At 37.2% G+C, this 27,934-nt stretch overlaps 2 protein-coding genes across 3 annotated transcripts; both read left to right on the forward strand.

Moving 5' to 3' along the window:
• Positions 1-264: 264 nt before the first annotated feature.
• Positions 265-25,739, forward strand: LOC110681105 (protein hu-li tai shao-like). 2 transcript variants are annotated; one of them, XM_021856870.1, is made up of 12 exons: positions 265-403; positions 4,578-5,164; positions 11,071-11,238; positions 11,300-11,598; positions 11,656-11,855; positions 11,931-12,054; positions 15,442-15,465; positions 16,241-16,354; positions 18,104-18,389; positions 18,468-18,578; positions 18,641-18,718; positions 25,522-25,739. In XM_021856870.1, the coding sequence occupies exons 1-12, from the start codon at positions 399-401 to the stop codon at positions 25,722-25,724; spliced, it is 2,199 nt and encodes a 732-aa protein (XP_021712562.1). In that variant the 5' UTR covers positions 265-398; the 3' UTR covers positions 25,725-25,739. The 2 variants fall into 2 exon arrangements, with proteins under 2 accessions (XP_021712562.1, XP_021712563.1); XM_021856871.1 differs by lacking the exon at positions 15,442-15,465 and having other exon boundaries at positions 266-403.
• Positions 20,407-25,490, forward strand: LOC110681106. The gene is made up of 2 exons (XM_021856872.1): positions 20,407-21,637; positions 24,352-25,490. Exons 1-2 carry the CDS (start codon positions 21,265-21,267, stop codon positions 25,212-25,214), a joined length of 1,236 nt encoding a protein of 411 aa, XP_021712564.1. The 5' UTR covers positions 20,407-21,264; the 3' UTR covers positions 25,215-25,490.
• Positions 25,740-27,934: the final 2,195 nt, after the last annotated feature.

Below are 27,934 nucleotides of genomic sequence, written 5' to 3' on the forward strand. Positions count from 1 at the left end.
TTCATCTAAACCTTTGCATTTACACGCGACGTGATGTCGTCGCCTCTCTGTTTCGACGGCGGACGGATGCACACATAAATTTGAGCGAAAAGGTGATGATGTCATCGCCAAGTATATACATGCGGCGACTGATATTATACCATAGTGTATAACCCTCGTCCATGGTTGCACGTTCTTCATCATACAAATACATGAAACACACCACGCTGCTTAGCTTAGCTCTTAGCCGATCGCAATGACGGGAGGGAGCGCAGTGTATGATGTATCCGGACGCTAGTCACCACCACCGAATCAATTGGTGATTACGGCGAGCATAATAAAATCGTTTAATAGTTCATGGTTTGACCGATCTCTCCGAGAAATGAACATTCTGATGTACGGGAAGGTAGCATGAAGACATGAGGTAGGGTCGATGTACCAATAGCCGCATAGCTAAGAACAAAAATTCGTATAAAATCGAAAAATAACGCTAGCGTCATTATTTTTACATAATCTGAAAGCTTTTTATCTTGGTTTTGTGGGAAAAATATGAAAACTACGAAAACTCAAATGTTTGTATTTATTATCGCGTGTGCCACTATAGGAATGCATGTGCCTATAGTAGCACTATTTCTAATTTCTGTTCCTATAGTAGCACTAGCATCGCGGCGTTGGCAAAATACTAATCAAAACCGTATTTTTACAAAACTTCTATATTTTTCCTACAAAGTGTGAATCAAAAGCTTTCGTTTGATATAAAAAAAGTTCTTAATTCATCAATTATTTCGTTTAATAAAAAATAGTTCCTCTCAGTAGTGCTACTATAGGAACAATAGGTTTACTATAGGCGCAAGGGAGCTCAAATTTTAAGCAAAACTAATTATTTCGATCATTTTTTGAACAAAATCAAGCTGTGTATCAATGATACTTAGATAAATAGCTCCTGATCTTCATGTCAAAAAATGTTTTGAAAAGATTTATAGTAAAACGGCCGTAAAAAGCGACTAGTGCGACTATAGGGGACCGTCCACTAAGGGAACACCGACCCTAATAGAATCATTGAAGAGCGGTATGCCTGCTGATTTCGTAGGGGTCACAGGTTGGCTTTTTTAATAATATTTGATCATCACTGTGACATTTCATTCAGAACTGTGACAAACAAGTGCATCGAATGTAAGCTCAATCGTTAAATGTGTATCTGTATGGTACAGACAGTGCGTACTGGTGAAAACTAAACATCAACTGGTAATACTGATATCAATATTTATTTTTGAGTTTGATTTTCAATTCAAATATGCATTTGTCACGAGCTTAACCAAACACAAATTATTCGTAATTCGAGCAAAATATTTGTCATACACGTTTCACTTCATATATTGAACAAAGCTGGTAGCATTAATTCAGATATTTGTCCAAAGTTTCATTCAGACAATACCTCAAACGTTCCTTCAGAGGTACATACAGCGAATCTTCTACGAACTTCCTACGGAATTCCTCCAAAAATTTATTTCAAGGTGTTTTCAAGAATTAAACTAGAAATTTTTCTAACGGTAACAAAGATTGTTTTAGACATTTGTCAAGAAAGTCCAATGCCATCCAGGAATTTATCCACTGATTCTTCCATTGATTTCTGTAGTATTTTTTTTTAAGAATTCATACAATATTTTTCCAGGAACGCCTTAAGAAAGTTCTTAAAATATCCCCTAAAATTGTCATAAAAGACTGTTTAAGATTTCGCCCAGGATTTAATTGAGAAATGCATGGGAGAACTCTTAATAGATTTTCTGGGGAAAACGTGGATGATTCCTGCTGAAGAGTCTGAGGGTATCCTGCTAAACACGTTGTGAGAATCCTTCCCAAGTTTGTCGTGAACATTACAAACAGGATTGTCTGAGAAACTTGCCCAAGATTTTATGAAGATTTTCCATATGCCGGACTTATTTGGACTTATCGCAAGAGCTTTTGGCTATGCTTGATTGAAATTCAGTATTGTTCATTAAATAGTTAGGAAAGTAATGGCAACAAATTAAAGCGATGGGTCGTACGTTGAGCGATACTGGTCTATGAGCTCCCTCAGAGATTTATTTGAGAGTTTGAAAAAAGCACATCGACATTGGTTTGCAAGACCCTGTTGAGCCCAACTCATTTCAATCACGCTCACCAATGCTACGAGTAGGGAGAGCTAACACTAATCTTTCTGATAGTGGTGTTAGTTTGCGTGGGCGGGCTAAAAATGGCTCAACGTTTCTGAAAATAAGCTTAAGACCTTTTCGACCGTTTTCATATGTTTGTCCAGATTTTATCAGTTATTCTTACAGTTTGTTTTTCATACTCCGTCAAAAATGTCTCCACGATTTTTCGGCAGATTTATGCACAGATCATTTCAGGAATTTATACCAAAGTTTTTCAATAAATTCCTTCAGAAAATTCTCAAGTTATTTTACAAGAATTCGATTGCTATGTTTCTCAATAATAAACCTTATCTTTCAAATAATTTAATTCATTGCGCATTATAAAGATGGATAAATTATGGGTGAAATTATGAATAAAAAATCCACGTGCTCGGCTGGGATTCGAACCCAGGATTCTTGTATGCTAGACGAGCAATACAAGAACCCAGGAATCCTCCAAGATTTCTTCTAGAGTCCAGGAGTTTCTGTAGGAATAGTGTAGAAGACTACAACGATGCAAAATTCATTTGGCCTACACAAGTTATGTTCATATACAACATTTTTGCTAAGTCAGTATCGTCGTTCTGTTTTCAAGGGTCTACCACAACAGGCCGAATCATAAAAGGCCGAAAGCACAAAAGGCCGAAACATACAAAAGGCCGAATCACAGAAGGCCGAAATTTTAAAATAAATTTTAGTGAAAGCCACAAACATTCAGCACATTTTTCTACAAAATTATGGACATTTTTACAGTAGGGTAAGCGGGACAAGATGCACAAGTAACATTACTAGCTGAATAAGAGTGTATGGTTAGTGTTTTTTGGGTGTGTCAGCTGGTCTATTCTTAGCTGACACACCCAAAAACAATTCAATAATTAAAGCTTGAGTAGTCGCGCTGTTGTATTTTGTACAACATAAGTGTAAAAACCTCGCGAAAACTGGAAGGGTATGCAGTGCCTGTTCGATTTTGGCAACATGCCAAACATTGAACCGTTCCAAAATTTAAGGTGACCATGAATTAAATTTACCTATTTTGAATATGGCAAGCCTTAAGAAGGCCCACAGAAACATTTAGGTCGACAGGATTTGTGAATGACCATGATCCATTTTTGCGTACATGGATTTCCGTGTTGCCAAATTTAAACTGCGTCAAAATCGAACGGGCATTGTACGATGAAAAGTTTTCTAAGTAAACTTAGTATTCTTATGATCACTTAAACACTTGTTACACACTTAAATTATTTTACGGATTCCTGTGAAATCTCAACAGCTGAACGGTTCGGTAAAATAAATTAACGGAGTACGGTAAATTTTCACAGTATTCGTTAAAAATTCACCGGAATCCGTTAAATTTCGACGAAATTACGGTGTTTTATTTCACCGAACAGCTGTTCAGATTACGGTGAAATTCACCGTAAGAGCTTAGTGTGTATACCCTATTTCAACAATCATTCTCCTGCTTGTTGCGTAAAAGACTATGTTGGCATTATACCGGGCAAACGCTTGCTGTCCGAACTCGCTGTCGCTCGTCGGACCTAAAAATGGAAAAATGTCCTCTGTTTGCATTATACCGGGCAAACGCCTGGATTTGCTATTTGCATGACACCGAATATATGCTATACACAACCTTCGGATATCGGAGACTTCGGCGGCCTTCTGCCGCCTCACTTCTTCTATCCTCAATGTGGCTTCGCCGCATGTAAATTTTGTACTGTTTACTGACATGACTGCATTTAACAAAGCATGGACTTGTTCTTTTCATATCCAAGCTCTATTCTCTAGGTTTGTAACTTTAAATCGGCCTTCTGTGATTTGGCTTTTTGTGATTCTACCTTGTGTGATTCGGCCTTCTGTGCATTCGGCCTTTTGTGATTCGGCCTTCTGTGATTCGGCCTTCTGTGATTCGGCCTTCTGTGATTCAGCCTTCTGTGATTCGACCTTTTGTGATTCGGCCTTCTGTGCATTCGGCCTTTTGTGGTAGGCTAGAATGTATTCGGCCTTTTGTGATTCGGCCTTCTGTGATTCGGCCTTTTGTGATTCGGCCTTCTGTGATTATCCCGTTTTCAAATCATTCAGCTCAATTTCCTCGAAACTATTATATGAAAGATCGATAACTCTGCATTCGGTTCCGCCCTCCAACAATTACAGTCTTAGTTTTATGCTGCTTCGCGGTTTAGGCGGATATTCTAAATGTTGTAGCGATTATGACCATGTAATCAGCGAAGCAAACAAAGTGACTGGGCTTTGTGAAAATCGTCCCACGGCTCTCCTCATGACACCCTTTAGCACAACGTTGAACTCTGCGTGGTCGATACTGTCGTATGCTGCTTCATAATCAATGACCATAAGGACCTGTATTTCCAAAAAAAATCCATTTAAATTTTATTTTATACCTGATCAATTAATCCATTAACCATTTGCTTTCAGAAGACACAAAATGGCGGAAACCGAAACAGCACCACATACAAACGGCATTGATACTATAGCGGAAGAGGACGAATGCAACAAAACGAGGCCAGCAGATATCGAAGCAGATATGCGCGAAATGGAACGCCGCAAACGGGTTGAGGTCATGATGAGCTCCCGTCTCTTCCGTGAGGAGCTTGAGCGGATCGTTGACAGTCAGATGCGTGATGGAGGATCGCACAACATCCTTCAGCAACTGTCTGACATCATGGGAATGCCTGCAGCACGCGTCGGCAGTGTATTCAAGAGCTCCAACTGTGTTGTCCCCATTAATGATATTCGTGGCATGGAAGCCATGGGATATGAGAAGGGTGAAAAAATTCTTCGCTGCAAGCTAGCCGCCGCCTTCAGGCTGGTTGACTTGTACGGTTGGGCACAGGGTATCAACAGTCTGATAACGGCTCGTCTGAATGCCGACCAAGAACTCTTCTTGGTTAATCCGTTCGGTGTTCTCAACCATGAAATCACAGCGTCTTCACTGAACAAAGTGAACATGCAAGGACAAATTGTCGAGCAGGGGACGACCAACTTCGGCGTGAACACTAGTCGTAAGTTTCAGAACCATTACTTTATTTGTTTAGTTAACTAATTGAGTGGCACCAGTAAAAACTAGAGGATCTAATTATTACTAATTGCAGGGTTGTTACGACTACACGAATAACAATTTTCGCGGATTTAGTTTTAACCACCGAAATCATAGATTCTTTATTTGGAGTATTTTTTTAGTTTTGGATGCCATTACATGAATTGTCAAAGATAACGCAGACGAGCATTACAAAATGAAACCTCTGAAAATGGATTTATCTTGAATTCTACACGAATGGAAAATGTGTAATCAACATTAAAGTTGGCAACCTTGCATAAATAGAAAAAAATCATGTTTTGCGAAAGACAGTACACGCAAAAAAATTGTGCGGTAAAAACTACCATTTTAGGGGGTTAACTTAAGCGCTCGCACCGGCAATTTTCAGCAGACCAGATATGCGCTTGATTTTACCATGTCTGTAGTCGAAATCAGATTGTTGTAAATTATTTCTGTCAAATGTACCACTAATGTGGTGGGATGCACCGTAAACATAGTAAATTGGTCTGAAATTTCATGGTAGTTTCAAGAATGGGCATAGTCAGCTGAAATAGTAATTTTTACCACGGAATTTTTCCCGTGTAGTATTTACTCCCGTAGTACAACTCGGTCGTATTTAGCGTCTTACAACCAACCAAGAAATAATTCAGATCGATGTCGTTATGTTAGATCAAAATTGTCGAAAATGTCGTTATGTTCCCAATGGATCACCAGTGATTCACATTAATTTCCGCAAAATCAATAGTTTTGTGTAAAGAATATTATAAAAACTCTATTGAATCTTTGAAAAATAACTCAATTGAGCTTGTTTGGAGATAATTATGTTTATATTTCTAAATATGGAAGTTTAAAAATCCACTATCTATATTTAATTTGTTTGGAGATAATTTTGTTTATATTTCTAAATATGGAAGTTTAAAAATCCACTATCTAAATTTAAATTTAAAAAATGCCGACTTTACTTCGGTTGTTGTGCTTTAACTAGAAATCCAAGTGAGTATTTTTTCTGAAACTTTGTACATAACTTCATGAAACATTTGTAAACATATAAGCATAAGCATAAGCATAAGCATAGATGACCGTACAATTCGTAGTTGCTACTCCGTGATTGACCAGAACAATCGAAGTTGCACAGGGAATTAATGAATGGGGCTTGGGATTAGCTTCCCATTCTTCAATGTGCACCAATCGAGAGCTCAAATTTAAAAGTCAATAACGGCGCCGGCCACGTCCTTACGGTCATCGGGGAAGGGAAGGAATGTTAGTGTGACTACCGTTGTTACTAGAGACCGAGATCACCTCTGCATCTCCACGGTTGTCATGGAGAGGATATTGGGTTAGTGGGATAAGGTAAAGATCTGGGAGTCACCAATGTTTGGTGATGCGAGCCATGATATAATCACGCCTAACCGGATTCGCGAAATAATTCGATAATCGCATTAAACGCCGAACAAGTGTTCGTCACTCGCCCACGCAAGAGCAAGCGACGCGATCAATAGATCAAACACTACTAGCGATCCGCGGCGCTTTTTCATTTCTCTGAGCGAACGACGCGCGACAAGTTTGATCCTGCCCCCATCGCCCGCCCCCGCAGGAGCAAGCGTCAAGGTCGAAGGATCAAACACTACTAACGAACCGATCACTTTTTCACCGCTTCGCTACCGACGCGCGACATGTTTGATCCTGCCCTCATCACCCGCCCCAGTAGGAGCAAGTGTCAAGGTCGAAGGATCAAACACTACTCTATTCAAAAGATGTTTTTATTAATGACGAAAACTGAAAATTACATGTATATATTTTAAATTATATGAAACAGGAATAATGCCGACACTTGTAGTGACGAACTATACATAGTTTGTTTGAAAATTACATTTGAGTATTACTGTGCATTTTGTCTCGATATGGTACAAGTTTTAAAAAATACGTCAACATTCACAATGTCGAATAATTCAAAGATAATTTTTAATAATGTATAAAAGAGGCAAATATATTTATGTATATTGAAATTCTTCTTCTTCTTTTCTGGCGTTACGTCCCCACTGGGACAGAGCCTGCTTCTCAGCTTAGTGTTCTTATGAGCACTTCCACAGTTATTAACTGAGAGCTCACTATGCCAATGACCATCTTTGCATGCGTATATCGTGTGGCAGGTACGAAGACACTCTATGCCCTGGGAAGTCGAGAAAATTTCCAACCCGAAAAATCCTCGACCGGTGGGACTCGAACCCACGACCCTCAGCTTGGTCTTGCTGAACAGCTGCGCGTCTACCGCCACGGCTATCTGGGCCCCTGTATATTGAAATTGTATAAGAAAAAAAACATAATGCCGACACTTATAGTGACGAACCATACAAAGTTTGTTTTAAAATTACTTAAAAGTTACGCTTTCAAGAAAATATGTGTTATCACAAGAATGAAACGAACTCACCAGTTGGTAATCCATCCTCGACTGAACACAAAACTGATACTGACAGCAAAACTTCTTGGCGTCCCGAAAACAAACCGTCTTGCTTGTGCCTTCCAAATACCTACCCAGCAAGACGCTCCAAAACAGAAAAAAAATCTTAGGAGCCGAAAACACGCGCGAAACCGTGAGCCAAATCTATCGGACGACGCAAAACCGAACTGTCCTGCTTGGGCTTCACGAAGCACTACCCAGCAGGACGCTTGGAAACAGGAAAAAAAAAATTCCGGCGACGAAAACATGCGCGAAACCGTCAGCCAAATCTATCGGACGACGCAAAACCGAACTGTCCTGCTTGGGATTCACGAAGCACTACCCAGCAAGACGCTTGAAAACAGGAAAAAAAAAATCTCCGGCGACGAAAACATGCGCGAAAACGTGAGCCAAATCTATCGGACGACGCAAAACCGAACTGTCCTGCTTGGGCTTCACGAAGCACTACCCAGCAAGACGCTTGAAAACAGGAAAAAAAAAAAAAAAAAAAAAAATCTCCGGCGACGAAAACATGCGCGAAACCGTGAGCCAAATTTATCGGACGACGCAAAACCGAACTCTTCATGAAACATTTGTAAACATATGGTGAAAAAATGATTATGATCTATCTTATTTAGTTTATATACGACCAATGCAAAGTGGTGGATCACCTGTGCTACCATGGGAAGGAAAGAATTAATTAAGCAAATCCATTGGAGAAACAAATTCAAGAAAAAAGCTTCGTAGAAACAAAAAAAAATTACACCGCTAAGAAAACAAAAAAAAAAACTGTTTCTGCCTCAATTTTTCATTACACTGAAAAGGGATTCTTTCTTTTCTATGGAACAAATAAGATTATTTTTTTTTTAATTTTATTTATTCAATTATTCAGTATATAACTTACATTTTCATCTTAAGGCTAAGTAGCCCGTCATTCGTTTTGGCAATGATTATGACTTTAGAGCTTGCATTTCAAAGTGATAAAACTCAGTCTTGATAGTTTATATTGACATGAGAAAGTATCACTGTACGCGCTAACATGCATAAAGTATGCTGATACTTTTTCAGCTGTGTCAGTGCAAAACTAACTGATTTTCTTTGATTCGAAATCGTGAGATGAATTAGCAACAATCATCAACGACGCGTACAAATTTCAATGACGGCCTACTTCGCCTTAATACTATCTATTTTTTCAACCGGGAATATTGTCTTTGGTTGCTAACATCAGAAGATTTTCGTTTCTGGTTAATCATAATCATGCACTTCATGCAGATTTTCATCTTTTCCGTAATCCACCGAACTCCATTCGAATGAAACTTGGTCATGAGACCATGGCTAATCGAGCGTAAATTTGTCCTTACTGATTTGTGGCCGTCCAGTCCGAAGGGGTTACAGCATAGCGAATAGTATTCGTAGTATTGAACTTTGTCCATTTCAACAGCTTCGGTAATAACGAGTAATATACAGCTGACAACACTTGAACTTTCTCACTGCTCTTTGTTAGTTTTTTGGTAAACTTATGATTCTCAAGCCATTTCAACGCTTTAAACCAGAATTGGTAAATACCTAATTGCCATATTGTCTACCCATTGATTTAACTGTCAATTTTGTAGTTACCTAACAGGTAGCTGGAAAAAATGCCTACATTATAATTGAAGAAATCTTTGTTTCTATGCTGTTTCGTTCTTAAGTAGTTTTAACTTATAAATTTGAAAATAAGCATTATAAACTTATAAATCTATAAATTTGTAAACAGCTCATCTTGGCAATATTTGATCATGTCTTAGGAACGAAAAATGAGCGTATTTAAAAAAAATTTAGGATTGGATCTTAATCTTATTGATCGCTTTTTTCGAATATACTTTGTTTGTAAAGCTGGAATAGCTAATCGGGTTATCATTATTTATTTTCCTTAACGGTGAAAAATGTCCTGGGAAACTTATTCCATTTCAAAAAATCTCAAAGTTTGAGAAAATTTGATTCCGATTTGACAAAAAAAAAATGTTTCTGTGACGCTTTTATCTTCAGTTATGATTTTCGAACGAAAAGACTTGTACGAGAAATCTGGGCATTTTTCACAAATCTATGACCAAACGCAGGAATTTAAAAGTAGTACATCTTAACAATTTCAGGGATTAAAGCTTATGAAATTACCTTCTCAAAAATATATTTTTGAAAGTTTTACACTAATTGGAACATAGTTTTTCCGGCTTTTCTTTACGAATTTTCTCAACGGTGGAAAATTTTGTGGAAAACTGTTTCCAGTTAATATTTTTTTTTGTTCATGAGAGAATTTGCTTTCATTTTCATAAAAAAAAAACTTTGTTTCTACGATGCTTCTTTCTTGAGTTATGATTTTTCAAAAAAAGGCTCAAAATGGCACATTTGCACATTTTTTACAAAACTGGCCATAACTCAAAAACGAATAAAAAAGTACATTTCAAAAATTTCAATGGTTAAAGCTTATGAAATTATCTTCTCAAAAATATTTTTTGAAAATTTTCACGAGTTGGAGCATAGTTTTTCCGGCTTTTCTTACGAATTTTCTCAACGGTGGAAAATTTTGTGGAAAACTGTTTTCCAGTTAATAGTTTTTTTATTCCTGAGAAAATTTGCTTTCATTTTCATAAAAAAAAACTTTGTTTCTACGATGCTTCGTTCTTGAGTTATGATTTTTCAAAGTAAGTAGTGTCAGAGGAAAACAAAAAAAATCCAACTGAGTTTTCCGGGAAAATAAGCAACCCTGAATTTTTCTCAATTTTTTTTTATTCATATATTGATGAGCCCTGCCCGTGGAAAAAGTTTCATGAAAATCTGAGACCCTTCGGCCAAACCCGTACGGAAATAAAAAAAAAATCCCCATATCTTAGTTGGATGAACTAAACGTTTTGTCCATTCTTTACTTAATAGCGAACCTTTAAAACACACAAAAATGTTGGATTTATCCCGTGAAATACTCATTTGTAAAACTGTTTTCTTTATGCCTATTATGGATTCCACCTGAGTTCATAATAAACGTTTACAAATTTGACATTCCCTATTATGGACCCTCCATTTGAATCCCATGTTATCCCATGTAATCCGATTCCCTAAATTACACGGGGATGTGGCGCAAATTGAATTTCATTTGGTGCGGATTCAACTTTGGTCGGCGTGGTATTGTCGCAAAAAATGTTTTATACTTCTCGTAACAACCCTGTAATTGTGCATCAAATGTGTATACCCGCTAGGGGAAGAGCACCAATTTTCGACCCATTGGCCTACTTCGTATGAAAATCCGAAAATTGGCACAGATTTCTTGTAGGTCGAAAATTAGTATTTTCTCCTATAACTTTTCGTTTAGCTCACTGTGTGCCTTAGGATCAATTCTACATATTCGCTCATCCTTTTTTGTAGTTTTTGAACGGTTGAACTTACAATGACTCTTCTCGTAGAATTTACACTGCACTCCGTGATTCATGCTGCAAGGCCCGATATTAGATGTGCAATATACGTCGGTTGCAACGCAGTAGTTGCAATTTCTGCTTTGAAGCAAGGACTGCTTCCGTTAACCAAGGATAGTGCTTTGCTCGGAGAAATTTCTGTACATACGTACACCGGAGGTAAATAGCAACAAATATTTGGCAAAGCAAGCATTTCATAACATTTGGTATTATCCTTTAGCTCTTAATGAACCAGAGGAAAAGGACAAGCTGCTGCGAAGTCTTGGGCCAGTGTCGAAGGTTCTATTGCTGTCGAATCATGGCGCCATCTGCTGTGGCGAAACTGTTGAAGAAGCTTTCTACGCTGTTACTCACATTGTGGCAGCGTGCGAAGCGCAGCTAAAACTACTGCCAGTGGGGTTGGATAATCTGGTTGTAATCCCAGAAGAAACGCGCAAAGCAATTTATGACGCTTCGCGAAAACCTCCGGAGAGTGTTGCATCCAATGCTGCATCTGCAGATAATAAGGAGCGTTCACAGGTAAGATCAGCATTCAGAGAGATGTAGTTCTAGTGCAATAAGTAATATATTTCACAGGCTCCGAAATGGCGAGTGGGCGGTGCAGAATTTGAAGCATTAATGCGAATGTTGGACAATGCCGGTTTCAGGACCGGATACATTTACAGAAATCCGTTGGTGAAGAATGATCTTCCTAAACCGAAGAACGATGTAGAGGTTCCACCAGCAGTCTCCTCGTTGGGTTATTTGATCGAAGAGGAGGAGCTATTCAAACAAGGGTAAGTAATTTATCAATTCACCTTATTACTTGACATTGCTGGACCAATTAACAAATATCTAATGTCTTTCCCCAGCATCTGGAAGAAAGGAGACTTCCGCAAAGGTGGTGACCGCTCTAGGTGGTTGAATTCGCCGAATGTCTACCAGAAGGTAGAAGTACTGGAAACCGGCACACCAGACCCGAAGAAAATCACAAAGGTAGAAATTATTAAATTCGAAGATAATTAATCTTTCTAATTCCATACAACTGCAACGCCATAACCGTAAAGTGCCAAGATTCAGCGCATTACCGATTTCTGTGCATTTGGCAGAAAGTTTGTTTAGTCCTTTTTTACTGCATGATATTATGTTATTCATAGTATCCAAATTCGTATGAAATTTTAAAACCAGAGTAGTTACGCCTACAGTTGCGATTAAAGCGCAACAATGGAATTCTTGTAAGGTTCTGCGAATGTAGTGGAAATTATGAAAATTATATAAATCCGGTAAAAAAAATGAAAATTCGATCAGAACTCCGGAATACGTGACTAAACTAAAATGACAGCTCTTTGAGCGATCATATTACTCACTCTAATAGTCGCCCCCGCTAAAGATGCTCTAAAATTATAGCGCGTTTTTCGGATGATATTTCTGCTCTAGAGTTAAGGTTCAAGAAACCATAATTCATCATTGTGTAGTCATTGAAATGAAACCAGTTTACCCCTATAAAATTGCTTTTGGGAATGATGTCACAGTAATTCCCAGACAGGATATAAAGATTTTCTCGAACATTGCTTTGATCTAAAAATCTGGGTTGGAATTCTAGCACAGTCCATTTTTTACCCAACATGTAAGAAATGTACAGTAAAATCTATCACTATGTGGAACACTATTCTACTCCATTAATCCGAATTCCTATTCCTCGATCGACCCATACCTCGAATTCGATTACCATGAGGTAATGCCAGTTAAAGTAATTGTACATTCGAGGTGATAGCATTCTGGATTATGAAATCTATTTCGACCGAAAAACTGGTTTCGAATTGATTAGTTACCTAATGATACGGATTTAGGACATAGGGTAAGTGTACCATTAGTGGTGCACCTAAGGGAAACTGCTAAAACACGGTGTTAAGATCATGAAATATATGATTTTAACGTATCATTCGATAGATCTCAAATCCTTCTATCATTCAAATGTATAAAAATCACGATTCATTTGAAATTTCCTGCAAAAGCCTTGCACCAATAATAGGAACACTGTTCCTTTAGTGGAGGTATATTTAAGGATGGTTCCTTTAGTGGCGCAAACCATTGATTTCTTATGGGACCCTCCACTATGGGTACTGATGCACCACTATAGGTGCAAAGGAGCAAAATGTTAAGCAAAATAATTGTTTTAAATAGTTTTACGGTTAAATTTCATGAATATATTCGATTACTTGTATCATTTTCGCATCGTACATAATACAAAAATATCACATAATCATTTATTAGCGCGAAACATGCCAAAACACACTACCTCCACTATTGGAGCTACCTCCACTAAGGAGCGCTTGCCCTAACAGATTCTTGAGATATATTTTTTTTGAATTTTTCGAGTTACATTTTTAAATTGCACTGAATTACGGCTCAGCTAGCGCTGAATTATGGCACTTTACCGTACCCATGCTATATCTATACAATTATATTGAAAGCACAAAAGTGTGCCTAAGTTTAGCACAGAACAGTGAATGCCATAACAGATATTTTATTTTGAAATTTCTTGAGCAGACGTCGTAGCCAATATTTTTGTAACTTCATATTGACTAACATACTAATCCTTAAACGTGTTTTAAACAGTCTGCTACGCTTAACCAATTAATACAAATTGAAATAGCGTGAATGCATATTTTTTTAGAGACAGTTTCGCTGTCTCTATAAAAGCCTAAAGGCAGATATAGATCCTATTCCAACAATTTTTAGACATTCCAATCTAAGTAATATTTCTGATTCTGCAAAAAAAATACAGTAGTGTTCGCACAATTTACTTTTTGCCTCGTTATTGTTGGCTTCATCTAACCGCAGATATATATTAGAATCAAATAGCGATAGACAATTTTTCGAAATATTTCCAGTTCCAATAAATTACATAAATAATCAGTGGCGAAAACTTAGCTGAAATTAGCAACATAACACTAAAAGTAGGCCCCTCGACCGATGTAGGATAGTACTGTGACAGAAAAAGCCTCGGAAAGTTACTTATCCTAGCCGACTGAAACATTGCTACAAAAGATCTCTACATCCACCGTAGATGCTGTATTTCCAACATAATCTGTGTGACAGGTAGTTATTGCATTCCAGCACTCGGTATTTCCACTCATTATCTGAATAACATTGTCGGGGACGTGTTTCCTCTGCATGGAGCGAGATGGAGATGCCGTACAATGTTCAACTGTTTCCTCATTTTAAACGTGCCATTCAAATGAAGAACTACGTTATTGAGCAATTTAAACTCTATATATATGGAGATTTGTCGTTCTGTAGCACGGTTAGTGGATATCTGATATAGTGCTACAGAGATTGTAATTTGAATTTTTCAATTAGGTTTTTGAATCTTCCCACAATCAATCTCATCGGCAAAACTTTTCCAACATCCGGATTTCATGGTCTTTAGAGAATCAGAAAGATCTTTTTAGTGGATATAGGTTATCTATAAACCACGTAGCATTTCTTCGGATTTTATGACACAGATAAACAGATGTAACCTCTACTAACTTCGACAAGCTTTTTGTTCGTGCTTGGCATTTACACTCTACTGCCAACTGGTACCCGCTGAAATCAATAAATTCAACAATTTGAAACTAAGAGGAATACCATTTCCTTCGCGGCTTGTCGGCTTTTTAAACTTACGCATCACATAAGATATAAATTGAAGGCAGTGAAAGGAAATATCAAATAACAAGAGATATTGCTAGAATTTTACAGACGCTTTTTTAAATCATAGGAAACAACAGCAAATTGAAGAGCGCATCATATCCCAAATATATTCTATGGATAATGTATACCAAAATTGCCCATATACACCCTTAAGGGTATATGTACGCTTTAATCCCATTTTGCGCAGCATTTGCCATGTTAACATCCACAAGAATCAACGAAGTTTAAAATTCGCTATTAGACTTTTTTTCTGAACGAAATGATAACGTATAGCATTATTGCACTCTCACATTATCAAAATTATCAATCATTCGTTTTGTGGATGGTAAATTGTGAGATGTTTGCGTGAAATTACAGTTTATTTATCGCTTGCTTATTGCTTAGTAAAGGTCACAGTCAATGGTTACATCACTAAAGTTAGTATAGTTTGATTATAACTACAAACGATTCGGTTAAGTTAAAAGATGATAAGTGGATTTCAATGTATGAAATATAACTAGTCGCAATAAAGTCTATTTACTCAACGGCATATATAAAACAAAACACTAACGATGATGATCGTGTTCCAATCTTTTATGTGAAAGGCCGTTCCGTGTGTTTATGCTTATAATTCGTTTAATTTCATTTTCATCAATTCACTTATGTTCATATTTAACAACGTCTTTCTTTTTCCTTATTTTATTTTAGTGGATTGATGCAAACGTTGATGAGGTAACAAGAGATCATTTTTCTTCCTATAGTATATCCCAATTTACATTGAATGTTATTCTTTGAATTAGATCTTCTTCTATTTCTTTGGTCATCTCTTGGTTTATTCTACTTTCTCTAACTAACGTCCTCTCTCTAAGTGATTTGAGGCTTCGGGATAATAAGGTTTTTGTTTCTATTGTACGTTTATCTCACTTGTCAAATCCGCACTTGCCGCTACCGTTGAAAGAAAAATAATTTAGCGACAAATATTTCTATTCCACACATAATACTAACATTTGGTACAGGAAACTAAAATATAAACTGTTAACGTTAACAACAAAAAGTACTAACTGATCTTTCCAGAAGCTGTGTAAGCTAAAAATAATCTCACATCATATTCGGGGTTCCGGTGTAAATATTTCATACAAAATAATACATAAATCCACTGGTTCATAAATTAGTTTCACGACTGCATAATTGTGTATTTTACACACAAAATGCTTAATTAGTAAAAATGAGTCAGTATATCAGTGTAATCGTTGACACATACCGTGCTAAAACATGCTTTTGACACAATTGCTGTGAATTCTTATGTTATTTCTGTGAAAACATGTACACATATAATTTAGTCAAAAGTGCGTTTTTGTCTAACTTGGTTGGAAAATCTTTATATAGAATATTGAAAAAACTAGTGTCATTAGAATTACGAAATAACTCTAACATTAGACTCGGTATTCTATATATTTGGGTATTTGTCGCTCATGATTATTTTCTTTCTTTTTTCTTTCTTCGGTAGTGGGTTGCGGAAGCTTCGCCAACACATTCTTCGACGCCGGTTAAGATCGATAGCGCAATGCAATTCGTCCCTCCTAATACCAATCCGAAAGAGTTTAAGCGAATCCAACAACAGGTAAGATGGCCCAACATAGTAGAAATATAAACAGAGCAATATCCAGAACATGATCGTTAAATGATTTGTCATCACTTCGTCTCCATAGCGTTTGAATCTTAATTCGTTAAGCATAATGTCTCTTTGCATAAAGGAAGAGTCAATAAATGACCTAGAAATTTTAGCCATTTTTGGATTCTCTATCGTATTATATTTTCTCATAGCATGTGTTGTTTTTGTCCCCTCCCTCTATCATGCTTCGTCATTGTTGGTTGTTCGATAAAAACTAGTTGACATGATTCTAAAAAAAAACTCTTCACGAAGCAATCGAGCTTTAAAAAATTGCTCATGATTATTAATTTTATTGACAGGCATTACGGTGGCCCATGGTATATAAATACAAAAATCTTTTGTTGCACCCCCTAAATTTAATTCATTGGGACCACCAGCTATTGTAAAATATTTAGCGGAATCTATGAATTTTAAGGACGGGCTAAACTGTTTAGCCTACACAAGCTTGAAGTTTGAAGGTAATCAGAAAAAATCCAAAAAAAGTCCCAATGATATTTTCGGCGAATGGTGGCTCTGAAATCGATTAACGTTCAAGGATCCGTCATGGTAATCATCGTCATCATCGAAACTTCAACAGCAGTTCTTCTGTTCAAAACTGAATGTTATTCGACGAAAATGTGCTCACTATGTTTCGGTTGAAGAGTAGAATCAGCCAACACAACTTTTATGATTTTGATTGAAAAAAACTGCTCTTGAAATTCTTAAAACGATGACGGATCCTGCCCTCTTAATTTCATTCAGTAGTGTCTTGAAGAATCAATAATCAATACAGGAGGAGGGACTGTTTCTAAAGTCACTTTAGAGTCAATGATTTTGCCAGAGTTTTCCTCTGGCATATTTCCAAGAACTCTTCCTGTGATCGTTCCACGAATTCATTTGCCAATTCTCCCTGGATTTCGTTCAGAAATAAAGGATTTTTAGGATTCTTCCAGGATTCCCTCCAGAGATTTTTCCACTAACATTTCTCCCGATATGTCTAGTTGTTCCTACAGCAGATTTTCGAAGGATTCTCACGGGAGTTCTTCTAATAAATCCGTAAAGGTTAATTCCACAGTTTTCAGCGCGATTCTTTCAGGGATTTCCTAGGAAACCGCACAAGAATTGCTTCAGGAGTTGCTACGTTGGTTTTTCAGTTTATTCCTTCAAGAATTCATCTTATTCCAGGAATCCTCGCTATCTTTTAAATTCACGAATGTCTCTGGCAGCGTCAATTCATTACGCAACGCTAAAATTGAAAATTTTTGACCACCTTCCCCCCTCTCCGTAACGTTTTTTGAATGATTTTTTTTTGTATGAGTCGTAACGCTTGAGCCTACTCTCCCTCCCCCTAGAGCGTTACGTAATTTGTGGACGGCACCTATACTACGGCTCGGCGATCAATTCCAATGATATCGATGTCGTCCGCAAAACCTAGAAAAATGGTACCGCTTTGCTATTCCTCTGGCTACAGCCAAAGTTTCTTGTCTATGGCCATTGTTATCGGTGACGGCGAAAAGGGCTGTCCGTAGCAATGATTGGGCGAAAATATCTTGCTTTCCGGCTTTTCGACTCTTATGCCAAACGAATATTATTCTAAATGGTATGGTGATATGAAATGATGGTAACGAATCATTTTGGCGAATAATGTCATCATTTGCTCGGGATAATGTGTTAGTTTAGTTATCAATAATAATATTGCAAATGGTAAAATTAACACAGATCAAGGACTACCGACGAGCAGACAAGATTTCTGCAGGCCCACAATCGCACATTCTGGAAGGTGTCTCCTGGGATGAAGCAAACCGACTGAAAGATGCAAACGTTTCTGCAACTGGTGATCACGTTGTCCTCATGGGTGCGGCCTCCAAGGGCATTATTCAGCGGGGCTACCAACATAACGCAACAGTATATAAAGCACCGTATGCTAAGAATCCGTTCGATTCCGTTACCGATGATGAGCTGAATGAATACAAGAAAACCGTCGAGAAGAAGCGACATGGCGATTGTAAGTATCCATTTCCATTATAGATATATGTGTTACTCTGTCTTTATAAATTGTATTACTTATTTGTAAAATTCACAGACACCGATACAGATTTCTCCGAATCCGAAGCACTGAGCTCTCTCCAAATTTCGGAAAAGACTAAGAACCAGACCATGAGTCCTCCAAGCCAGTCAGAGCCTGAAGACACTGGTAGTTATATCTCAAATTCATCTGTTAATTTTCCGTGACTAATTTTATTACTCTCCCAATAGCCGCAGAACACCAGGTGCTTAGAATAGAAACCAAGCAAGCTCCCAAGCCTAGTCAGCCCGAAGTTGTACTAAGTGATGGTAAGTATTTTCAATAAGAGCAGAATTTATTTTCAGTCGTAGCTTGTGTAAAATTAATACATCCATCATAGAAAATTTGTGTAGGTATAAATAGTGCAATCATAATTTCAAATTGGCAACGAGTCTATCATATTTTACTAACAACTCTTCCACATTAACACTGTTTTATTTCTATTATTAATACTACTACAATGATATTTTCTCTATATGTTAAAGTACAACTTATGACAGTGAATTTTCATAATGATCGATGGTGAGTTAAGTCCCCTCAAATAAGCTCACTGCACAATATAACAATAGATCACTGCATCCTTCAAAGCTAGGACTAGAATAGCTCCTTCGTGACACATGTCATTCCATAGCGAAATGCCGATTTATCCATAGTATTATAAAAACCACCATTCATTATCAGATTTCACTGTTATTCTTCCATGTTCAATTGTATGCTTGTCCGTCCTTTTTGAAAATAAAAAAAAATTAAGAACCCACAGTGAACTACAATTAGACCTTCGGGCTACCATACAAACTAGTCGTAAAAAATACTAATCATTGACCCGTATAGACCTGAGTGAAAGAAAAAAATACTAAAACTCTCACCTCTCAGAGAATAGGTACTTAACGGATTTCAATTATTTCTAAAAAATGGCCGAAGGATCTCAGGAATGTTCCTTTGGCCGGAGTTATTCCGGTGAATCTCAGGAAAAAAATATTCGAATCCGTTAGGTAATCGCCGAGCGGTGAGAATTTTAGTATTTTTGCTTTCACACAGGCCTATACGGGTTAATGGTACTCTGACTAATTAGAATTGATATGAAGACACAAGAAATTGATAGGGTTTTAGGGGCAGATGGAGCTATATTTCAATTTTTTTAGCGATGTCCACACATAAAGCTTCATAAATAATCATATTGTTTTTACTGCTTACACGTAACATTGTAGCTACGATCATAGACACGTTTTTGTTACTGTTCTTCTATAGTATAAATGTCCAATTACTGTAAATACGAGTGAAATTGATTAGTTCGTCTCGCGGTTTTATATCTTACAAACAAACTAACAATATCTATGTAACGAGTAAATAAAGTAAACCCGTCGCCGAAATACTTTTTATCGGCAGCGGCGTCACGCTGTTACAGAGTTTTAGCGGCAGCAAACATTGGCGCGGAGAATATTGAGCATAAAACTGTTCGAAAACAAAAATAATCAAATCGTTTATGTAAAATTACAAACATGAAAATTATGTCAATTAAAAATATTTAAATTAACCCTTTCTTTCTCACAGCTTTGTTCGAAAATTTAACTATTGAAATTTGAATCCCAAGAGCAGCTGCAAAACTTGAATTATGTTCAAGTTCATATTTTTTTTTGCTGATCAATAGAAGCAATATAAGTCATGTGTGCGGTAATGATAAATTAATATGGCATGCGGAAATGTTCCAGAAAATTATGAACATCAGTATGAGAAAGCAAACTACACACTTTGAACGTTATTGAACATAATTCGATGTGTGTGACAAGTAAGCTAATCTAAAATTTGCAGTTAAGTCCAACACGCTTGAATTAGCAGTTTACGCAACAAGTTGCAGAATGATGTTTTTACAGCACAAAATTTAAGCGATGTACACTATAAAAAATGTTGAAAAGGGGATTCATTTTAAAACAGTTTTAGAAGACAGGTTGTGATTCTTCTAAATTAACTTTCTCAAAACCATATGAAAGTTACTTACGTCGATTTGAAAAAGTAATCGTGATTTGCATTTCAAACGCACACAGCAATATAACACAATTGAGGCTACATTGCCAATGCCAGGTAGCCAGGCACATGCCTTGTCGATCGCAAAGTGATTGGTTTAATCCCAGATTTAAGGAAATCATTTTTTTTTTTCAATTTTAATATTTTTTTACGTCTTGTATTTTGTTTTAAGGTTTGTATATTGCTATGAATAACGTCATAGAAAACTGACACAAAAACTTTGGAAAACGATCAATTTCACTCGAAAGTGCATTATTTACTAACATCTCGCGCATGATTCTAATTTTACCAACTGTCGTATAGATATTCTATCTTAAGTCTTAATATGTTTTTATTTCTAATGTCTGTCCTTTTTACCAGGTAACCATAATTGTAATGTTGAATGTTTTGTGTTTGTGTCATTGCACCTTTTTCGTTTTACCATTATTACTAACCCCTTTTCACAGAACTTGAACTAGAATATGTTGCTGAAGAAGATAATGCTGTCTACGGTCGGTTTGTCAAAGGGCTGAATGACACTCAGCGTTCATTCGGCACATCAATTATCGACCTGTTCAATGTGAGCGGCGTATCGAACAGCAGTTTGTCTCATCAGAACAACACAAGTGGCTGGTCGAGAGAAGCATCCGGGTTATCAAGACCCGCAACCATTGGCATTGGTTCGTTGCAGCCAACACAATCTTTCCTCTATCTGACAACGTACAACGAATCGCAACCATATCGGACCAACGCATTTTTCGGATTTCGATCGCCGAGGAATATACCGATAGTAACTCATTTCCACATTCCAAGCATGTCATCGTCATACTTGGGTCGCAGTTGTTCGACTTCACTGAGTAACGTGTTTGGTACAGAACGGTATTTGTACATGTCGAACAATAGCCTCAAGCGGATCATCAAAAAGAAACTCGACTTTGAGCAATCGCCACCTTATTTAACCGCTCGCCAGCGTTACTATAACGATTTGGAAATCGACTTTGAACAACTGGACGATTCTGACAGTGCCAATTCCAACGTAAACTTCGAACGCATCACAGAAGTATGCGAGGCACGACTACGCAATGTGCGAAATATGAAACAGAAGAACGGAAGTAGCTTTCTTGAGAAACTCGAAAACATTAAATTCTCTAGGCCGCAAACCCCGGAAAGTGTGGTAACTTCAGCAGGTAAATGTTAAACATGGAAATATATATATGCTCTAAACTGCCCTTATTTGCATGACTGCCCGATGTAAATAGGAAATCCCATAGAATATGGGACAATTATGCGAATATGGGAAGTACACTGCCGCGAATCGCAAGTCAGTCCCATCTGCATTTTCGTCAATATTGAGCACTATTAAAAATTACTGTTCAATATGCATGTGTGGCTATAAAACTATTTTTTGAAAACTAAAGAATCCTAAGAGTAGTCTCCAGTGATCCTACTGAACAAGGCTTTAGGTTTCCAATTCAGAAATGGTGGATTGCCAAAGAACTTACAAATTTAAAGTCTAACATGTAAAAAAGTGGAACAAACTTTGAAAACCTTTCGTCTACCACAAGCTTGAGCTTGATTGGCCGCCCGTGGATGCTACTCCAGTATCGCCAGATCAGCTGCACTTACACAAGGAACCAACCGAATGACTGCTTGGGACTAACAGGCATCCTCAGTGTATAAGTGTTGGTGATCTTCTATTTTTAGCGACAGTGGTGCCTGCCACGTCAGAATGCAGACCAATGTGGGAAAAGGGGAGGAATTTATGATGCATTATACTGGCTTCCACGTAGACCGTATATATCACTGCATCTAAACCAGTTCATGCGGGAGTGTATGGCTTGGGATGCTTGGAAACAATTTTGATTCACTTCGGCAGTGGGGTTTTTTGAAAGTTACAGAGCTCATATTTGGCCACAACATGCGTCGTACTGTTGCATTGCAAAGTTGCAGACAATTCGGTTAAGAAAAAAAAAACCCATGCCAAAGTGAATCATGGAAGTGCCCAAGTGGTTCTGCACCCTATCTTCAAATTTAACAAAATTTGCCTGATCCTGCGAAAAAAGGCACCAAAATTTTACATTTCCACTTAGTTTTTCGAAAAACTTGTATTTTTTGTTATATTACAATTAATCCTGTTTTGGGTATCTTTTTGATGAAAATTTAGTGTGTATTTTTCGGCAAACATAAGTTTACGGCTGGTATAAAGTAGAAATGCTTTATAAGAGAGATTCGCGGAAGCTGACATTTCTGTCAAAGTGTGAGCCAATCGAGCAGCGAGAGCTGTCAAAGTGTGAGCCAAACGAACATGCGTTATGTTTGTTTTGAAATTTTCTTGAGGAGTAATGTAATCCGCTTGAAATTATTACGGTAAAAGTAATTTTGCATGAAGCAAAAAAATGAAATGTTTTACTTTTTTGAATTTTTGTTAATGCGATTTTTAGTTTTTGATTTTTTCGGCTGTTTATTAGTTTTGATATGTAGCTCAAAGATCTATACGAAACAATATACACTTTTTAGCAATGGAAAAGTCATGTCCGAGTTATAATATTATTCTCGACGCCGAGCAAACTCAGCACTGCTGGTCTGTTGCCAAATCATTCCATTTTACTTCCGCTAATCTCTCATATAAAGGATCACTAGTATAAAGTATGCCTGTCATAAAAGTATTGATATTTTGTGTTTTAGCCAACGAACTTTTGCCCACACTAGATTCGAAGAAAGTTCGTTTAAGACAATCAATTTTGAAACTGTTATAACTAAAAATGGGTACATATTTTGACACAAGTTTGTTCAGCAAAATTATAGCCAATATGTTGAAGGTTCACTGTATGGTATTTGCTTTGTTTCATTTGGTATTGTTTTCCTGGAAACTTTGATCATATCACTAAGGTCGAACTTTTGCCCCACCTTACTCTAACCTTTTTTTTTAGAGAAGTTCCATGATTTGGCCACAATAATAGCTTTTAACGCATTGAGTATAGTGTTTCTTGAATTATCAGCACGTTCTGTTGTTCTATGATAATTGCGAACCTTGTATACTTACAGCTACCTAAAGAGAAAACACAAATTCAATCTCTAATGAGAAACTTTTCACTTGTCCCACGTAATTAGAAAATGGACGGGGTTTAAATTTAGTTATTTTTAGGTCTATGTCGAATTAATTCTAAAACTTTTTTTATTGCAGTTTAAAACTGTCAGAGAAGACAACTTAAACGTGGTACAGAAAATTATTTTCCGCTGAAAATATTAAAATAAGATTGCACGCCGCCAACGTGTTACGGAGTGATAGTTGACAGGTTAACAATCTTTCGCTCTATTGTGCAATAATGGCTAAAAAATCTCACAAATCTTCTGCCTACCGTAATGTTCTCAATGGCCTCAAAGTTTTACGCATGAGTTTAAAACGGTAATTCACATATTCAGTAAAATATATCAATTATTTTCACTTACCCCATTTACCCACTTGCCCGCGGTACCTTATACTGAACGCGAGATATGAATTTCGTTCACTTTATTTCAGTTTCGTCGGCAAAAAGTGTATTTCGATTCAATTGCCCAAACTCCGAAAATTGAGACCGACCAAAGATTTGAAAGATATAAACGCAAAGTATTTTCTTATAGACACTATACCTACTTCTTTAAAACCTGTGCTTTGTCAGAAAAAAATATTTTTCTGTAAAGTATATTTTTTAGCACCTTGCCTAATTTTTACAGATGGGACTGACTTGCGATTAATGGCAGTTTAGTGCTACTTTAACTTGCTTAACTATATGTTTGGGATCTGACCTTCAGAGATATCATAATGCCAGTGGAAGCCTAACTGCCCTATGTCGCATGGGGCAGTTATACTTCCAAAGGCAGCATCATTGGCAGGTAATAAAATGGTGTACTTTTCCTGTAGACGTTGCTGAGGTGCGCAGTGAAAGCTCCTTCCTTAACCGTACTCGTGAGCTGTTCAGCGATGAAGCCAACTCATCCAAGTGGGACTCAACGGACCTCATCATCTTGGAAAAAATCGACAATCACTCCAGACGCTACGGGACTGTACCTGTATTGTATCACAAGATCGGCGAACAAATCCTGAATCGTAAAGATTACGATAATATTGACTTCGACTCACCGAAAGCCTCATGTGCCACTCAAACTGACGATTTTTTAAACGACGACGATGATTCTGGAACAACGAATCATGAGGCTGAGACCCCTTTGCCGGAAAAAGAGAATCAAATACCGATGGACAGTTCGATGGAACGCTCGTCTTCTCTGAAAACGGTCAAAAATCGTCGTAACCGTAACTTTGTGTTGGAAAACATCCAAAAGGTAGCTTCAAAACAATCGTTATCCAAAAATCAACGGTCAAACATCAAATGCCCCAAAAATATGTCCGAACTCTCCGTTCAAAAGAGAACGCCATCTACAGTTAAGGTCAAATCAATACGCAGACATCGTAAGCATCTGAAGCGCCGGAGCCTACAATTCACGACGGATGACGAGAATGATGACTCAACGGCTCCTGACCAAACTCCTTATTCTGTCGAGAAATCTGAATTCCTGAAGAAGATGTGCGAAGAGCAATCGGATTGTATCACCAAAATGGGAGATACGTTGAAGCAAATTAAGAATGATGTCGTTGAAATCGTACAACTGCAAGGCGAAATTGATTCAGCGCGTCAGAATCATTCCGAAATTATGGCTTTGCAAACAGCCGAAGACTGTCAACGTGTGAATGGTGGTGCATCGTCGTTGGCAGAGGGAGATGACTAACTACATATGACATTGCTACTCTTAACATTTTTTTTTCTTTTGCTTGATTGCTTCCATTCCATTTGAAGTAAAGCTTACGTTTGCTTGCACTACTATGCTTAATACGAACTGTAACCCTTTTGTGCCTTGTCCCATAAACACGGTTTTGTCTTCTAATGCATTGCTTTTTTACAAGTCGACCTGAAATAAAAGTTAATAGTTATTACATAAGTTCATTTTTAATGAAAAGTAAGAAACACAAATACCAGTAAAGAAAAAAAAACAGTGAACTAATATGAACATAAGATAACACTATTTTTTATTGTAGGTGAACATGTACAAAATGGCGACCACTCGGATACTCACATGAGCACGTTTTCACACAGCAGCAAAGAGGTAATAATCTTTTATATCACTTATTTCTTTTCAATGCTGGTCGAGTCCGTCCATCTTAGTTGTTTGAAACCAATGAATGTCCCCGAAAAAGAAATCACAATTAACAAAATTTATTATCGCGCATTTGAAAGTTGATCCAATTTGCAAATCACAGTGTCTATGGTGATTTAACCTGTCCAGTTGCGGTTTTCCACCTTCAGAACCACCACGCTGCTGTTGTGAACGAAAAGCGAGGTTTTTTCAGCGGTGTTGTACAAAATACAACAGCGCGACGACTGAAGTGTTAAGAATACAAAAGTAGAGTAAAGTGTGGAAAAACAATCTTTTCAAGATTTTAGCTCAAACTTAGGCTGAACATACGTCCCGTATTTAACGGGACAGTACCGTTTTCATCACCTTAACGAACTGTCCCGTCGTTTTATTTAAAAATGCCCAAATTGTTCCGTATTTTTGGAAATTGAGAATGGACACAGCATATTACACAGAAGGTAATTTAAAAAGCACCATTATAGAGTTTTCATTTAGGTTGAGAGTTTTATGCCTTACTCATCTTATTTTTTTAGTAGTTATCAGGTTCTCACTCAAAGTTTAACTAAATTTCTAGACACCATATTCTTCTGATTAAATTTTTGGTTTATACTCATGTTTATGCCAGTTTTTGGCCGATTTTCAAAGTATGGCTGGGTTTCATTAAAATATTTTTTGTTTACTTAAGGATAATATATGTAAATTTAAAAAATCCACATTCAATAGAAATATTTTTGGAATTTTTGTGAAAATTTATATGAAATAGCAACATTTTCTAAAGTCCAGCATGAAATTGAGGCTGAGAAGACTCGTTTTGAAGATGAGTCCAGCAATCGAACTTTTTTTTGATCTCATACCAAATTTTCTTCAACAAAACATATTTTTAAACAAAAAAGATATTCTTAAACCGTTTATTTATATTATCGACCAAAATTGGAGATCGTGCAAGTGTTACTTAAATCTTTCAAATGAATCTTAAAGGGTTAATATTGAAAAAGTAGAAGGTATCTTTATTTGATGCAAATGTCAAATCTCGAATGCTTTTTCAAATGGACGTAAGTCGCAAAATATTAAAAAATAGGGTTTTCATTACAAACGATTGCACAAGCATCAAAAACCATACTAATTTGAAAATTTCAATGATAACCGTTTATTAAAAGTATTGACGTTATTTTCACAAAACGACGAAACATCACTTTTATCCATTTCGAAAAAAAAATCGGATACGTCCTTTTGGATACTAATCGACGAATCTATCAAACCAACTGACAACATAGATACGCTCGAACGAAAACAGCGAATGTAGTAAAATATATAAACAAATCTACTGATCGACTTTCGTCATTTTGATGTCAATTGTTGTGTTTGATTAAAATAATGTTTGTAAACAATGGTAAAGAAACAAAAGCGAAAATTGTTATCTGTGCTGTGGTAAATAAACAAGGATCTTTTATATAACTAGTAATAGATAAATCTGGACAAACATTTCAAAAGGGCACATCGACATTGGTAAACATTGGCTTTGCAAGACGCTGTTGTGCCCAATTCAACTCGATCACGCTCACCAATACCACTATCAGGAAGAGCTAACACCAATCTTTCTGATAGTGGTGTTAGTTTGCGAGGGCGGGCTAAACAGGGCTCAACAGCAACGTTTCTAAAAAAAGGCTCAAGACCTCTTGGGCCCTTTTCAAATGTTTGTCCAGAAATAGGCACGTTAGCAAACCATACATAAATGGCTACGCGTTAATAAAAAATCGATGGTGACAGACGGCCAAACGGCAATTTGAACGATAATGGGGCCCGCAAGGTACTATCAGATGCAGAAAAGCGGGAAAAAATCACCCCAGAAAAATCTTAGATTCGCGTGAGGAAACCTGGATCACATATTTTTCGGAATCTTTTTACAAAATAGCTAATAATGCTGAATAAATTTATATTAAATCGATATCATGAATTTTGTCACTTCCGCATCTATCGCATTACGTGTCCTCCGCTTGGTTAACCATATTTCTCCCGGTATACTGAACGAACCAGTTGGCACTCAATTTTTCCAGCACATCCACTTCTCTATCCAGTTACGGTTCCAGTTTTCCTTCTATCGAACTCTTTCGGTTCCGTTTCTACTGTCGCTTTTTCGAAATTGAAGAGCTTGAACTACTCGAACTGTAACTTCTGGTACTACTTTCACCACTGCTGCAGGTACTACATCTGGATGAACTGCTGATGCTGTACTTCACTTCCCCTTAAGTTGGAACGTTTTCACTGAAGTTTCCGTTGATCGCGGTCGCGTTCCTAGGACCTGCTACGACAGCGGT

Source organism: Aedes aegypti, unplaced genomic scaffold (genome assembly GCF_002204515.2).
Source record: "Aedes aegypti strain LVP_AGWG unplaced genomic scaffold, AaegL5.0 Primary Assembly AGWG_AaegL5_hic_scaff_428_PBJ_arrow, whole genome shotgun sequence".
NCBI lineage: Eukaryota > Metazoa > Arthropoda > Insecta > Diptera > Culicidae > Aedes > Aedes aegypti.

Excerpts from the sequence above, each read along its gene's own strand:
- LOC110681105 (XM_021856870.1), top strand. Across the intron at positions 5,165-11,070 it reads CTTCGGCGTGAACACTAGTC|AATTTACACTGCACTCCGTG; the intron begins GTAAGTTTCAGA and ends CTCTTCTCGTAG. Across the intron at positions 18,579-18,640 it reads GTCAGAGCCTGAAGACACTG|CCGCAGAACACCAGGTGCTT; the intron begins GTAGTTATATCT and ends CTCTCCCAATAG.
- LOC110681106 (XM_021856872.1), top strand. The coding sequence starts at position 21,265 with ATGTCATCGTCATACTTGGGTCGCAGTTGTTCGACTTCACTGAGTAAC. Across the intron at positions 21,638-24,351 it reads AAGTGTGGTAACTTCAGCAG|ACGTTGCTGAGGTGCGCAGT; the intron begins GTAAATGTTAAA and ends CTTTTCCTGTAG.